This window comes from Podarcis raffonei, chromosome 1, assembly GCF_027172205.1.
Source record: "Podarcis raffonei isolate rPodRaf1 chromosome 1, rPodRaf1.pri, whole genome shotgun sequence".
NCBI classification, from domain to species: Eukaryota; Metazoa; Chordata; class Lepidosauria; order Squamata; family Lacertidae; genus Podarcis; species Podarcis raffonei.
The window spans coordinates 62,545,454-62,558,303 of NC_070602.1; the positions used below are offsets into that span (position 1 = coordinate 62,545,454).

At 43.7% G+C, this 12,850-nt stretch overlaps 1 protein-coding gene across 1 annotated transcript in view; it reads right to left on the reverse strand.

Annotated features, from left to right (window-relative positions):
- Nucleotides 1-9,615, reverse strand: part of LGR4 (leucine rich repeat containing G protein-coupled receptor 4) — an 82,125-nt gene extending 72,510 nt beyond the window's left edge. The window contains exon 1 of the mRNA XM_053389567.1: nucleotides 9,311-9,615. Coding sequence (XP_053245542.1) covers nucleotides 9,311-9,495 — 185 coding nt within the window. The 5' untranslated portion in view covers nucleotides 9,496-9,615. The remainder of the gene's footprint in view (nucleotides 1-9,310) is intronic.
- Between the last annotated feature and the right edge of the window lie 3,235 nt (nucleotides 9,616-12,850).

Below are 12,850 nucleotides of genomic sequence, written 5' to 3' on the forward strand. Positions count from 1 at the left end.
ATCCACAGCAGACAAACACAGACACCAAATGGAGATTTCCAAAAAGGGATCAACTTTTTTAAAAATTAAAATAAAAACACAAGTTCATCTTTCATAGATGCCTTGCTCAGATCAATGGGAGAAATATGCTGACACTATCACCTGTTCAAAAACAGATCCTTTCTTTTTGTTTCCTTAAACATATGTCAAAGCAAAGTTATGTGCCTCACAGATATGCATCTGTAGTCTGTACTATATATTGCAATGTTACCATGACACCATAACAATTTAAAGCTATGTTCTTTTTAAAATATGGGGTTTTGTTGTTGTTCTAAATAAGAAGTGGTTTTGAATTCTGGAATACCTTGCATCTTTCCTATTATTTTCCTCAGGTTTTTTAAATATCATTATTTCAAAGGCAACTAAAAGTAGAGGGAAAGCTTATCGTCAAAAGGATCTGTCTAAGTGTGCATGCATCAACACAGCGAGAACTGAATGTGAGCCAATTGTCAGATGAGATCGCATAACTGTCTAAATACTATAACCAAATTGTACATACCATCACAGAAGGCCTGATGTTCAAAAGTGTTGAGTTATATGTAACTTCCACATAAATTAATATTTGTTGTAGGATCCAAGCACATATGAAACCTCACATCAGCTGATTTACCATGTACACCACAGGCCATCTCAGCATGTTTTAATTATTCCAGTCAGATGTTAATATACTTAATGAACCGTAACTTAAGCCACATAAGGATGATTCAGAAGTGTGGTCAATGACCCAACAAGAGCTGCATCAGGCTCTCCTAACAGGCAGTTTCACACATTTTCATAACGAGAACAACATTAGTAAACAAGCCATGTCATGGGTCATTAACCTCTGGCCTTTATTCATTACTAAATTCACATAGCTGCTTAATGAAACATCCCTAGTGATTGCATAGTTCACAAGATAGCACCTACTTTTAATCAGCCTGGACTTCACGGACTTTTGCCAACTACTTTCACATTAACTTTTGTCAAGTCACCCTGTACATGTCACTGAATTAATGCAAACTAGTGTGCAATTCAAGAATTACTACCTCCAACAACATGACAAACCAAACTATGTTCAAATGCAAAATGCCAAGGCAACCCATCAGAAATACTTCCTTGATCAGTAACCAGTTTCATCTGCATGCATGAATGAAAGGAACTGAAATGTTTTAGCTGAACTATATAATATAACAGAACTAGGCACATTCGTGAATCCTGTGGACTGGGATTCGGTCATTGGAAATAGCTCAACAACTTTTTGAAATATGGCAACCCTATTAAAGCTAGGTCCTCAAGTTACATAAACTGGAGTACAGTTACTCTGTATGGATTGTAATTTTTGCAATGTTATTTATTAATTTGTATGCTGCTTATATGCTAAAATGGCTTATCACAGAATAAACTACCTCTTCTTTATGTACATGTAAGCATTTAAACATGTAAGAATCTCCATTCCACCTAAGCATATACTGACTAGAAACCACTTGGACCTCACCTCACCCCTCCACTTCTTACACCAATACCCAACATTTCAGGAACTTTTGCCATTTAAAAGATATACTGGGGATATGTTTTTCCATTCTTTGCCATCCAAGCACTTTTTCTTGAGGTCGCAACCACACGTTTACCACTACACACAAGGCTATTTTTCCTGCAGTGAAACGAAGACACCCTCATATCCAGACTAGACATAATTTTCTTACTTTTGAATAGGAATTCACAGGCAACCCAGCAAAAGTAAGGTGACTGAAGTGCAGTTTATATTGCCTGGATGAACAGACTAAGGAATAATTAATCCTCACCTGTTTGGCTCAGCCTTGGGCATAGTGGGAGGCAAGGAAGCAGAATATATCTATCATTCTGCCACTTCAGATATTAAAGTCTTCCCAAAACAAAAACAAAAAGGTAGTAAAGCCACCCTAAAAAGACCAAGACAGTTCCTCACTATAACAGAAGTGGGGTGACTAAACTGACTTTCCAGATGTTGTTGATGTTGGACTAAATCCCACCAGCCCCAGCCAGCATGGTAAATGGTCAAGGATGATGTAAGTTGTAGTCCAACAAAATCTGGAGGCCCACACGCTACCCCTCCCTACACTATAGCAAGACTTACTTATATCACAAATCAATTCACCCCAACCAAGTATCCTCCAAATGTTTTGGACTCTGACGTTAGCCATGCAGAATACAGTTAATTGAGTCTCACAACAAGAGTTTTCTTGCAGCAAATGCCACAGCGGTGACCAAGCTGGCCGAGGAGCACAAAACACTTGCAGACTGTCATTGGACTAGTGAACTTGTCAAACATCTTTCATGGGCTTTCCCCCTAAAAACTAAAGCCACCAACCACCATCTCTGAAGTACAGACCAATGCCTTCTCCTAACTTTGTCAGCACACACTTTTATTCTTCTGAAAGGATCCCTATTCTATTATACAAAACAGTCATGAAGCTCCAAGTTAGATATGCTAAACCTGATTATTTTACAACAGGTACTTCCTAGAAGACTGATGAATGCTAGATGTAATGCACTACCACTCCACACTGCAAACCAGTCTCAGTACACCCTCCACATAGCAAACAGAAAGAAAACTTTCCTGCAAAAATGAGCTCCAAAAGAAAGCAAAACTAAGTGTCAAATCCATTCTAAATTAAGGGTTCTGTTTGTTCATTTAATTTGCTCACTGATCTGCAATCATCAAACCACACCCACAGGTTTTCTTCAACTGCAAATCACTTGAAAATTCTTACCGTTTTGTTAAAAAAGATCCGAGACCCACATGAACTAAAGCAGTTGGTTAAAGCATGCTGCTGATAACACCATGATCACAGGTTTGATCCCCATATGGGACAGCTGCATATTCTTGCATTGCAGGGGGCTGGACTAGATGATCCTCAGGACCCCTCTAACTTTATGGTTCTATGTTGGAAATACACTGAATATTTATTAAAGATAGAGTGCCTTGCATGTTACTGAAAAACACATTTCAAACATAAACAAACCTCAGAATCAATATAAACATTAATGGTCATATTAAAAAGTGCAGCTAATGAGTCTTTTCTAAAGCTTATCTACTGAAAATAAAGGCTGTAATGCCACCCTTTTCACAAACCAAGACTAGAGTAAGGCAGTTTTAGTCTCCAGTCTTCCCTTATTGAAAAAATATTGCACTGTACCTAGAAGGCTTTTTAATTCTGTTCTTGTGCAACATCATGAAACAGATGTCATTCTCTTTTGCACACTCCTTTTCATTTAAGTGGGCATCTACAAAAATGCTTGATGAAAGACATTCCACAAAGATGATACTCCACTAAGATTCCCTCTAGAACAAATACACACAAAACTTGTACAAACAGGTCTCATTGGAGGAAGAATTTTTCCACTCTATTTTAGATAATGTTTAAATGGAAGCCTAATTAATTTAAGATGAACTTTTGCCCAAAGTTAGTGTCTCTTCTATTATTAGAAACCAAGCATGAAGACTTCACTTATTTTATATTAAGCAGTAGCCAACATTTCTAATTGGCATTTAACCTATTTTAACTGAGCATAGCACTCTGGATTTCCATGTTCTGAAAGATAAACCTCTTGTACAATTTTCGGAAAGAAAATTATGGAGGCTAGAGTGAGGGAAGCTAAATGAAGACAACTGGTATGAAAGAAGCAAACCAAATGGAACACAGCAATTGTGGTTTTACTCTACATAGGACGAGGAGAGAGAAAATATAAACCAATGTAAATAAACATGGCCAGGCCCTGTACAGCTGCACTAGAAGTACCACACAGGACATCTTGTTTGACAGGAATCCTAAAAACTAAAGAAAGCAAGAACAATGTTAAAGAACTGCAGCCTACTATAATGCTTATCAAGGAAAAATGTCTACTAGAACTGGATTATTTTATTCCTTGCTTCCAGATGAGGCTACTCACGCCTGTTGTTTTTTTATTATTATTCAAAGGGTAACTAATGTATCTAGATGCTAGGTCAGTCAATTATCCTGAATTGGATCAATTCCACTAAGGCTCTAAAACTCTTGTTGGGTGATGCTCTCTCGCTATGGTGTCTCCCATGTATTTGACTCTCTTTAGGTGGACTTCAAGCAATGGCATGGTGAATACACACCAATAAACACTAAGTGCCTGCAGTGAAGCACATCAGATTGTTGGCAACCTCCTTTTTATATCAACTGAGCATCAAAGAACTATGATATTTTAAGCCATTACTCTGGCCTTTCACCTGAATAAAAAGGAAAACATGGTCAAGGCAAAGCATGGAGAAAATAAACAAAGACAGTAAGAAAAGCTTTCCTTGCCTTAGGTAATAGTTATGATCATAGTGATCAATTCAACTGAGTTATGATAATAGAATAATAGAATCTAAGAGTTGGAAGGGACCCAAGGCTCATCTAGTCCAACCCCTTGCAATGCAGAAATCTCAGCTACAGCATCCATGACAGATGGCTATCCAACCTCTGCTTAAAAACCTCCAAAGAAGGAGAGTCCACCACATATCGTGGGAGTCTGTTCGACTGCCAAACAGCTCTGAATGTCAGAAAGTTTTTTTGAATGTTTAGCTGGAATCTCCTTTCTTGAAGCCTTTGCCTCGAGTCCTACCCTCAAGAGCAAGAGAAAACAAGCATGCTCATTAGTATAGCGAAATTGTGGCAAAAGACACAATTGACTGTGTTAGCATAGTCAATGTGCTGGACATCACCTATCTTGCAACAATGCAATGTCATAATCTCAACAAACTCTGGGTAATGAAACCAGGTTTCCTGCAACCAAGCAATCCAAGAGATTCTTCGGTACATACAGTATTTTTAGTAACTGCTATAACTGCCAGTCATGCATCTTCATGTCCCATTAAACTGTTCTCTTTCCTACCACACCAGTGCCAGCTAGCCTGTAAGACTTGTATCTATCTTAACTATTATGCTTCCCTTCTTTATACTGATTTTCAAATATTAATTTATATTATCACAAAATAACTTCATTTACATTAAGATAATTCAGTTTATAAACAGCCATTTGCCTGGTTGTTTGTGGCCAGTAAGGAACACCTCAAGGCAGGGAGCCATTTGTAAATTGGGAGATAAGCAATTGCAGTATCAGAGTTGTTATTCTAGGTCACTGATATGCTACAAATGATTAACGTATGTGTGTGGGCAGATGGGCTGGTAAAATTGTTGCTGGTAGCAATTTTGTGACCTTATTTCCAAGGCTAATTTAAATATGTAATGGTTTTCAATCCCTCAACTTGCTCAGAATAACCTTAACATGCAATTCACTTTCCATCATTTCCCCTTGCAGCCATTTAAGTTATTCCTACGACTAGAGAGAAAAAGAAAAGAATGTGTGTCCATGTTTGTTCGAAGTTCAGCATACATTCTGAACACAACATAAATGTTTGGCCCAGTTCAGATGTCATAAACACAATGCAACCTTCCCCTCAAACCCATATTTTAAAGGCTCTGGCATGTTCTGCAGGATCTTACACTCTCTCCTAAGGATCGCCTTCTCCACTTCTTGGTTTTCCATAGCTATAGTTTGTACTACCTATAGTTAGTTTGGCAAACATTATGCTGGTGGGGGAAAGGGGATTAAATAGTAGGATGTCAAGGAGGAACTGGAGTTCACAAAAGAAAGTAGGAGAGTAAACAACACAAACTTGTGACACACTCATGAATCTCCAAATCATGGTTTGGATATATTCTGTTGCATCACACCTGGCCTAGTGAAACTTCTAAAAGTGAATGTCAAAGTTCTAACACTGCAAAAGGGTTATACAGTAGTACCTCGGGTTAAGTACTTAATTCGTTCTGGGGATCTGTTCTTAACCTGAAACTGTTCTTAACCTGAAGCACCACTTTAGCTAATGGGGCTTTGTACTGTCGCCGCGCCGCCGGAGCACGATTTTTGTTCTCATCCTGAAGCAAAGTTCTTAACCCGAGGTACTATTTCTGGGTTAGCGGAGTCTGTAGCTTGAAGCGTCTAACCTGAAGCGTATGTAACCTGAGGTACCACTGTAATAGTAATAATCTGTGGCAGTGAGCTAGAACAGAAATTAATCCAGAAACTGATAAGGACATATTGCTAAGAAAATTAGTATTTTAAAATTCCCATGGGGCAGCGACGTTTACGCTGCCCGCTTGGTACGGACAAGATCTAAATGTATACCACAATATTCTTTGGGGGGGAAAGCAGTGAAATTTCAGTAATACGAGACCTGACTGCAGCTCAAAGCAAGCGTTCATTATAGCTTTTCACTGCTAACCCCTCATGGAAAGGTGAGGCACACCCAACATGCCCTATTATGAGATTTGTGGGAAGCCTTGCTTAGCGTTGCAACTTTCTAAGCCAGACATTTCAAGATACTATCACTCTGAAACCATCAGATTGTGAGACCCTTGCATGCTGCACGTACTTCAGTGTCAAACTGTACAAGCAGCACCTACACCAAAATGCAACAGTGTGGAGTGCTCCTCTGCAGCATGCCACCCACCCAGATATGTCCTTTCTAGGGACTTTGTCCTCCTGTCCACGTTTTCTGTTTTTATTCAATAGACAAAAAATATTCCATAGTAACTGAGAATGCTCAGTCCTCACTGAGCTGCTCTGCCATCCCAACACCCTTTTAGGGTTTTTCCCTCCCCCAACTTTTTGTGTACATTTTTGCAAACCCGGGGGTTCCCCTATAGGTAGCACTGTTGGGTCTGCATAACCCAAATTACCTGGCACTCACAGAATAAATTTTGTCTTAGTATATAGGATTGCAGATCCAAGCTCTCTCACAACATCTCAAATGCACAAGCCAAACTAAGCAAGCATATACTTATCCTTTAATATTTCACCAATATCCAGTTGGAAAAGTGTTTATGCTTGAAGCATCCCTGCCTAGATTTCCTATCCTAATCTGTTCTATTTTGTGGAAATAGCAGTCAGTGACTAAGTGAAAAACCGTAATAATTATAATGAAAAAGGAGAGTATCTGCACAAGTACCTGTACCCTCTCTCCATGTTTAAAGTACACAGTACTCCTGATTTTTTAAAAATGACACAGCCCTGCGCTAGCTACCTCATCTTACTCCAAACCTGTTCTCATATTTATAATCCTTATTTTATGCACTCCTGCCTAATCCTCTTTGGTTTCATATACACAGCTATTTTTAATGTTAATCCCCACCACCTTCTCTTGGCCTTTAAACAATGCAACTCTGCTACATAATCCATTTCAAAATTAATTATTGATTCTTCTTGTCTGCCTCAAATCTTCTCAGCTGACAAATTCAGCATATAGCCTCCAACTATCTTTGAAACCAAACAGGACTTTGCTTCAGTGCTCCCTGATTATCTTATAATTTCCTTTAAAGCACTGGATACTTGAATGCTCAAGCAAGCTTTAGGACCAAAAGCATAAAAATTTTAGGAAATTCTTCAGAGCTTTTAAGACAAGTCTGCATACACAGCACCAGGTGTGATTAACCACACACACACACCTTAGAACACCACACCCTTGAAATCCTAGATGCAGTACACACCTAGCATTGTTTTCTGAGGTATTTAGTTTTTCTTATAATGGCATTGTTAGACATAAAGGCTGGGATTATTTGTACTGGAATCTCAGTTTTACTGCATCTGTTTTCAAATCCAAGCCCCAGTAGCATGTCAGGATCAACTGATTTATACAGAAAGGGAGGTGTCATTAGTCAACATGCCTGAATATTGCAGCACCAAAATATTTGTATGTTGGCTCTGCCTTAACCAAACCAGGTCTGCTTGGGAGCATACCTGTAAATTTAGCAGACTGCTTTTGTTCATGCGACACAGACACTAACAGGTGCTTAAGCTCTACTTTTACCTCTCCATAAATCTCTTGGTATTTCCTTTCTCCAAGAGATATGTGGGTGAGAAAGTTAGCAGCTAGGAGCTATTGTCCCCCCCCCCTTTTTATTCAGGACATAGATCTTAACAAGAAGATCAACAAGGACTGCTGCAAGGGCCATCCCTCTTTTCCACAAGAGCCACAGCACAGTGGTAGAGCATCTGCTTTGCGTGAAGGCCCCAGGTCAAATCCCTGGTGTCTCCAGGTAAGGCTGAGAGAACTGTCTGAAAGCCCAGAAAGCTGCTGCCTGTCAGTGTAGAGAATACTAAACTCAATGGACCAATGGTCAGAGTCTGTACAAGGCTACTTCCTATGTTCTGCTAGAAAAACTAAAAGGATGAGAATTGGAGAATCAGGCTAAGGCTGTGGTTACACTTCCACTCATTCTGCATCCACAGTGTGCTCCCACCCGACAAGTTCTCCATGATCCATATCTATCCAGTATCAGTCTTATGGTTCTTTATGAAATACTGTGTTTTGATGCATTCCCCCCCCCAAGTGTCAGATTCCATTTGAATTGAGAGAAATAATGACCCACCTGCACTTTAAATCAGTATTGTGTACACAGCCTCAAAAAATATAATAAAATAAAGGGGGGAAACATGACAAATCAGTAGCTAGGCTCAATTCAATTAAAACTTCCCTGCTGGTTTGTAAAACAGGGCTTGGAATTTACAGCCCAGTCATATCTATGTTTACTTGGAAGTTCAATAAGAGAGGATGCCTAGGATTGACACCACACATACACACACATTTGAGTTAGGTAGGTGTGTGTTTCGACATCCTTGTAGCCTATGTTCATGAATGCAAAATTAGTGAACTACCAACCGTTTCCCTCTAGCGCTCAGAAACGTTCCCACCTGAATACCCACGAATGTAGCCCTTTAGCCATCCTGAAAACGACACCCCGATTTTAAGTCTCGAGGTGTTCGGGGAGGCTGCCTGACACGAAGTTAAGTGGACACCGGAATCCGGATTACAATTTAAGCACTGGCATCCTAAGTACACTTACTTGCGAGGATGCCCCACTTAATTTACTTTGAAGGAGCACCCACAGGAAAAGGGCCGTGAAAAAAAAGAAAAAAGGAAGAAACCCGTATCTAATCTGCACGACCCCACGCGCGTTCCGCGAAAGCAAGTCCCGTTGAATTCAATGGGACTCGCTTCCCAGGTAGGCGAAGGGTACGCGCAGCAGCTCTCGATTCGCCGCAGCGGGGCCCATCTCCACGCAGGTAAAGCTTCGCAGTCAGGCCTGGGGCAAAGAAGAAAGGAAAGAAAGAGGCTCCTTCCCGCCTCCGCCCCCCCCCCCCTCAGGCCAGGCTGCGAAAGCGCACACAACCTGTTTGGCAAGGTGAAGGCAAGCGCAACCACCAACTCCCCCCCCCCCGTCGCCTTCCCCGCCCGACTTACAAGGTGTGGGTGAAGGCGCTGAGCCTCTCGGGCACGGCGGCGAGCCCTTTCCCGGAGCAGTCCACCCCGCCGTCCCCATCGCAGCTGCAGGAAAGCGGGCAGGGAGGAGGGGAAGCTCCTCGGCTGGGCCCAGGCAAGCTCGCGAAGCCCCAGGCGAAGAAGCCGAGCAGCGGCAGGCAGCGCATCGCGAGAGCCGCCCTCGGCGCCAAGACCTGCCCGCGGGCAACCCGGGGAGCCGCCGAGATGGGGTCTCCCCGTCGAGGGCCAAAGGGCCAAGTCCAGTCAGTCGCTCGCTCGCTTGCTCGCTGGCTTCCTTCTCCGCGGGCCCTTCTTCGCCGGAGCCAAGTCCTTGCTATCGCGGCCGGCTGGCTGCCTGGCTGCCCACCTCAGCGCTCCGCGTCAGCAGCAGCCGAGTCCTCTTTCCTTTCCCCTTCCTCCTCCCCTCAGCAAAATCCCCCCGACGCTTCAGCGGCTCTCCTTCCTTCCCGCTCCATGGAGAGGCGGCAGCTCGTCGTCAATCATTTCTCAAGCGAGCAGGTAAGGACGCGCCCCGCTGGGCTCTGCCATGGCAGCCTCGCCGAGCTCCCCTCCTGACGCCCCCGACGCCGCCGCGTGTAGCGCAGCCTCCCCGCTAGGAAGTGGACCTTGCAGCCATTCCAGCGCTCGCCCGCTGCGCTGCGCTTCGCCTGGCCAGCAGCCTGCCTGCCTTCTTTCGCCTTCTAGGGTTGCACACAATGCGGACGGCTACTGCGTGCGCTCCTCGCCAACCCCGGCGCCGGCGCCTGCTGCTGCTTGCTGCTGCGCTATGCAGAACGACGAGGTGTGTATGCTAATGAGGAGGACGCTGCCGCCCGCCCGCATTGGTGCAGAGAGAACCTCGGCCTGATAAATATGCAAATATTTCCACGCACGTTTCCAAAAAAAAAATCTCGGCAACGTCCTACAGGAGGGGGAAAAGCGGGCCTTCATTGGCAAGCGGAGCAGTGGGTGGGCGGGGAAAGAGGTGCTGAGTGACAAGGAGGGCGGGGCGGAGGGCGGCTTCGGGAAGAGAGCGGGGCTGCCCCGGCTAGCGGGTGGGGGGAGGCTAAGTTTCTTCGATCCACGGTAGAGCCGTGCGTTGCGTGCGCATTGCGTGATGCACGGCTGCTCGCGGAAGCTTCCGGCTCGCCCGGGATTCCGCCGAGAGAGGCGCGAGGAGGAGAGGTTTGCTCGTGCGCCCGGGCCTGGGCTGCAGCCTCCGGGTGAGCAGAGCGGCGGCTCCACGACCAGCAAGGAGGCAGGGGGAGTTAAAAGGCGCGCTGGTGGCCGAGTGCAAGCTAGAGGGCCTGGAAGCTGCAGTCATCGGAATGGCCCCAATCCCGATAAAGACAGGCATTGCCCATTGCCAAGGAAGCCACCCCTGAGGAGTGGGGTGCCCAAGTTACTTGCAGCTGCTGTCCGGTTCATTGGAAAGGGGCTTGTGCTGCATGGACTGCTTTCTCCGGACTATTGTTTATCTGATTAAAAGTACAACGCATAAAACAATGTTTGCAGACACTTCTGTGAAATAGGTGTTTCCCCGCCGATGTTTTATTTTCTTTCTGCAGCACCAACACTGCCTTTTTATTTTTTTATGTTGAATCCAGCTTTTCCGTATTGTGAAATACTCCGGGAAGTAAAAGCAGCACACTGAACACTTGCAGGAAGGTCATTAGTGCTGGGGGTGGGGGAGGTTGTGGTGTGTGGATATGTTTCCGTGGGCTCGTCTTGACTTTCATATGCTCAGTCTGGCCCTTTTGTTTCCAGCAGCTCCCATTATTAAAGGAAAGAACCCTATTTCCACTTATTGCCACATGCCCAGCAAAAAAGAAGAAAAAAACCTGTTCTTTAAAAATCTCCAGATGATATATGTGGGAAATTTCCAGGAAGATCAAAATCACAGTACCTACATCAGGCTTTTAAAACAAGATGGTGATGGTGCTAATGATGAAGGTCTTGCACGAAACCTCTTACAAAACAAAGTGAAGATGAATATTGCTCCCCCGCCCCCCCAAAAGAAAACATAAGCCTCCATTTTGCAACAGGTTAACTGGCTGGATAAAGCTGGTAACCTTTGCTCTTGCATACTTCCTGGAAGTTTGTGTGCACAGGTACAAAATGTGTGCAGAACTGGCAAAGTTTAATGGAGAACTTGGGAGGAGTGATCAAGGTGAGGACAGAAGAGCACAATCCTGATGCTTTCTGTCCAGCTCCACCCACTGATGTGGATAGCAAAGGAACAAATGGCAATGAATATTATGACTGAAAAAGAGAGCATGTGCAGAAGTTAACTTGCCACACAGGAATAAATGGATCTTCAAGACCTGTTCGAGAATAACCCTGAAACCCTACTTAAACAAAAAGGTTGTGAGAAAACTTCTAGAAACAGTGTGGGCCTCTGGGAGGACTCTAGTGTGAGAGTCCTACACTAGGTACATCAAAACACTAACATAGCGGCTGTTGGTACTTCAGGCAGTCCTCAGTTGAACCTGCCATGACTTCTCTCTTGGTCTCATTTCCCCATCTGCAACAGAGAGGATAATAATACAGACTTAACTTACAGCAGGGGTGGGGAACCTCTGACCCATGGGCCTCATTTGGTCTGCCACAGATCCCAATTTATCCTGCAAGTTCATTTCCCACAAACCAAGAGCCAAGCAAGGCCCTTCGCAAGACTCTTGCTCCTTGCAAAAAGCCCTGCTCAGTGCTTTGAAGTGCCAATGACCAAGTGATCAGCAAATGTCTCCAAGCAGCATGCAGGGCGGCCGAGCCCACCTGTCAAATTTGGCCTGGTGTAAGGGATAAAAGGAGCTTGCCTGCAAGCCAGATCCAGTTCCCCTCTCCTGCCTTACACAGTTGTTGTAAGGATTACCTCTGGTAATGCATGTGACATGCTTTGAACACTTGAAAGGGCTATACAAATGTTAAATATTTCTTTTATCAAGGCTGTGTGCTGCTCCAGCTAATCGTTTGCATTGGAACTTGGATGTGGCTTCAACCTGGGTAGTTATTAAAGAGTTAACTCAGTCCTTACTGTAGTCCTGTTTACTATTGTAAAAATTATATGGAAGTTGCTAACCTGGATTCCTGAAAGCAGAATGATTCAGGAAAGTATTTTACTCAGAGAGACTAGATCCATATTTTTGCCTTGGCTATTGGATGTTCACAAAATGCATCACCCCCAAGAATATTATTTTTCTACCTTGGTGACCTTCAGACCTTTGAGCTTTATTTCAAGAAAGGCAGTGGCTCTCCAAATGGAAGTAGCTGAACCCTACTACTTTGGGTAGTAACATCACTTTGTTGAAGGTATTGCTGGAACATTCTGGGCAGATTCAAGACATGCCAAACCAGCCAGCTACCAAATAGCAACAAAGGTGAGTTCTGAAACCTGTCTGGAAGCATTGTGGTGGGACACCGAAACATTTTCAAATCCCTCAGAAGCATGTTCTGTGCTGTGGATCTTTTCCATGAAGTGTACGGTACAGAGGTTTTTTATAAGCTTCACCACCAAGTGGTTTG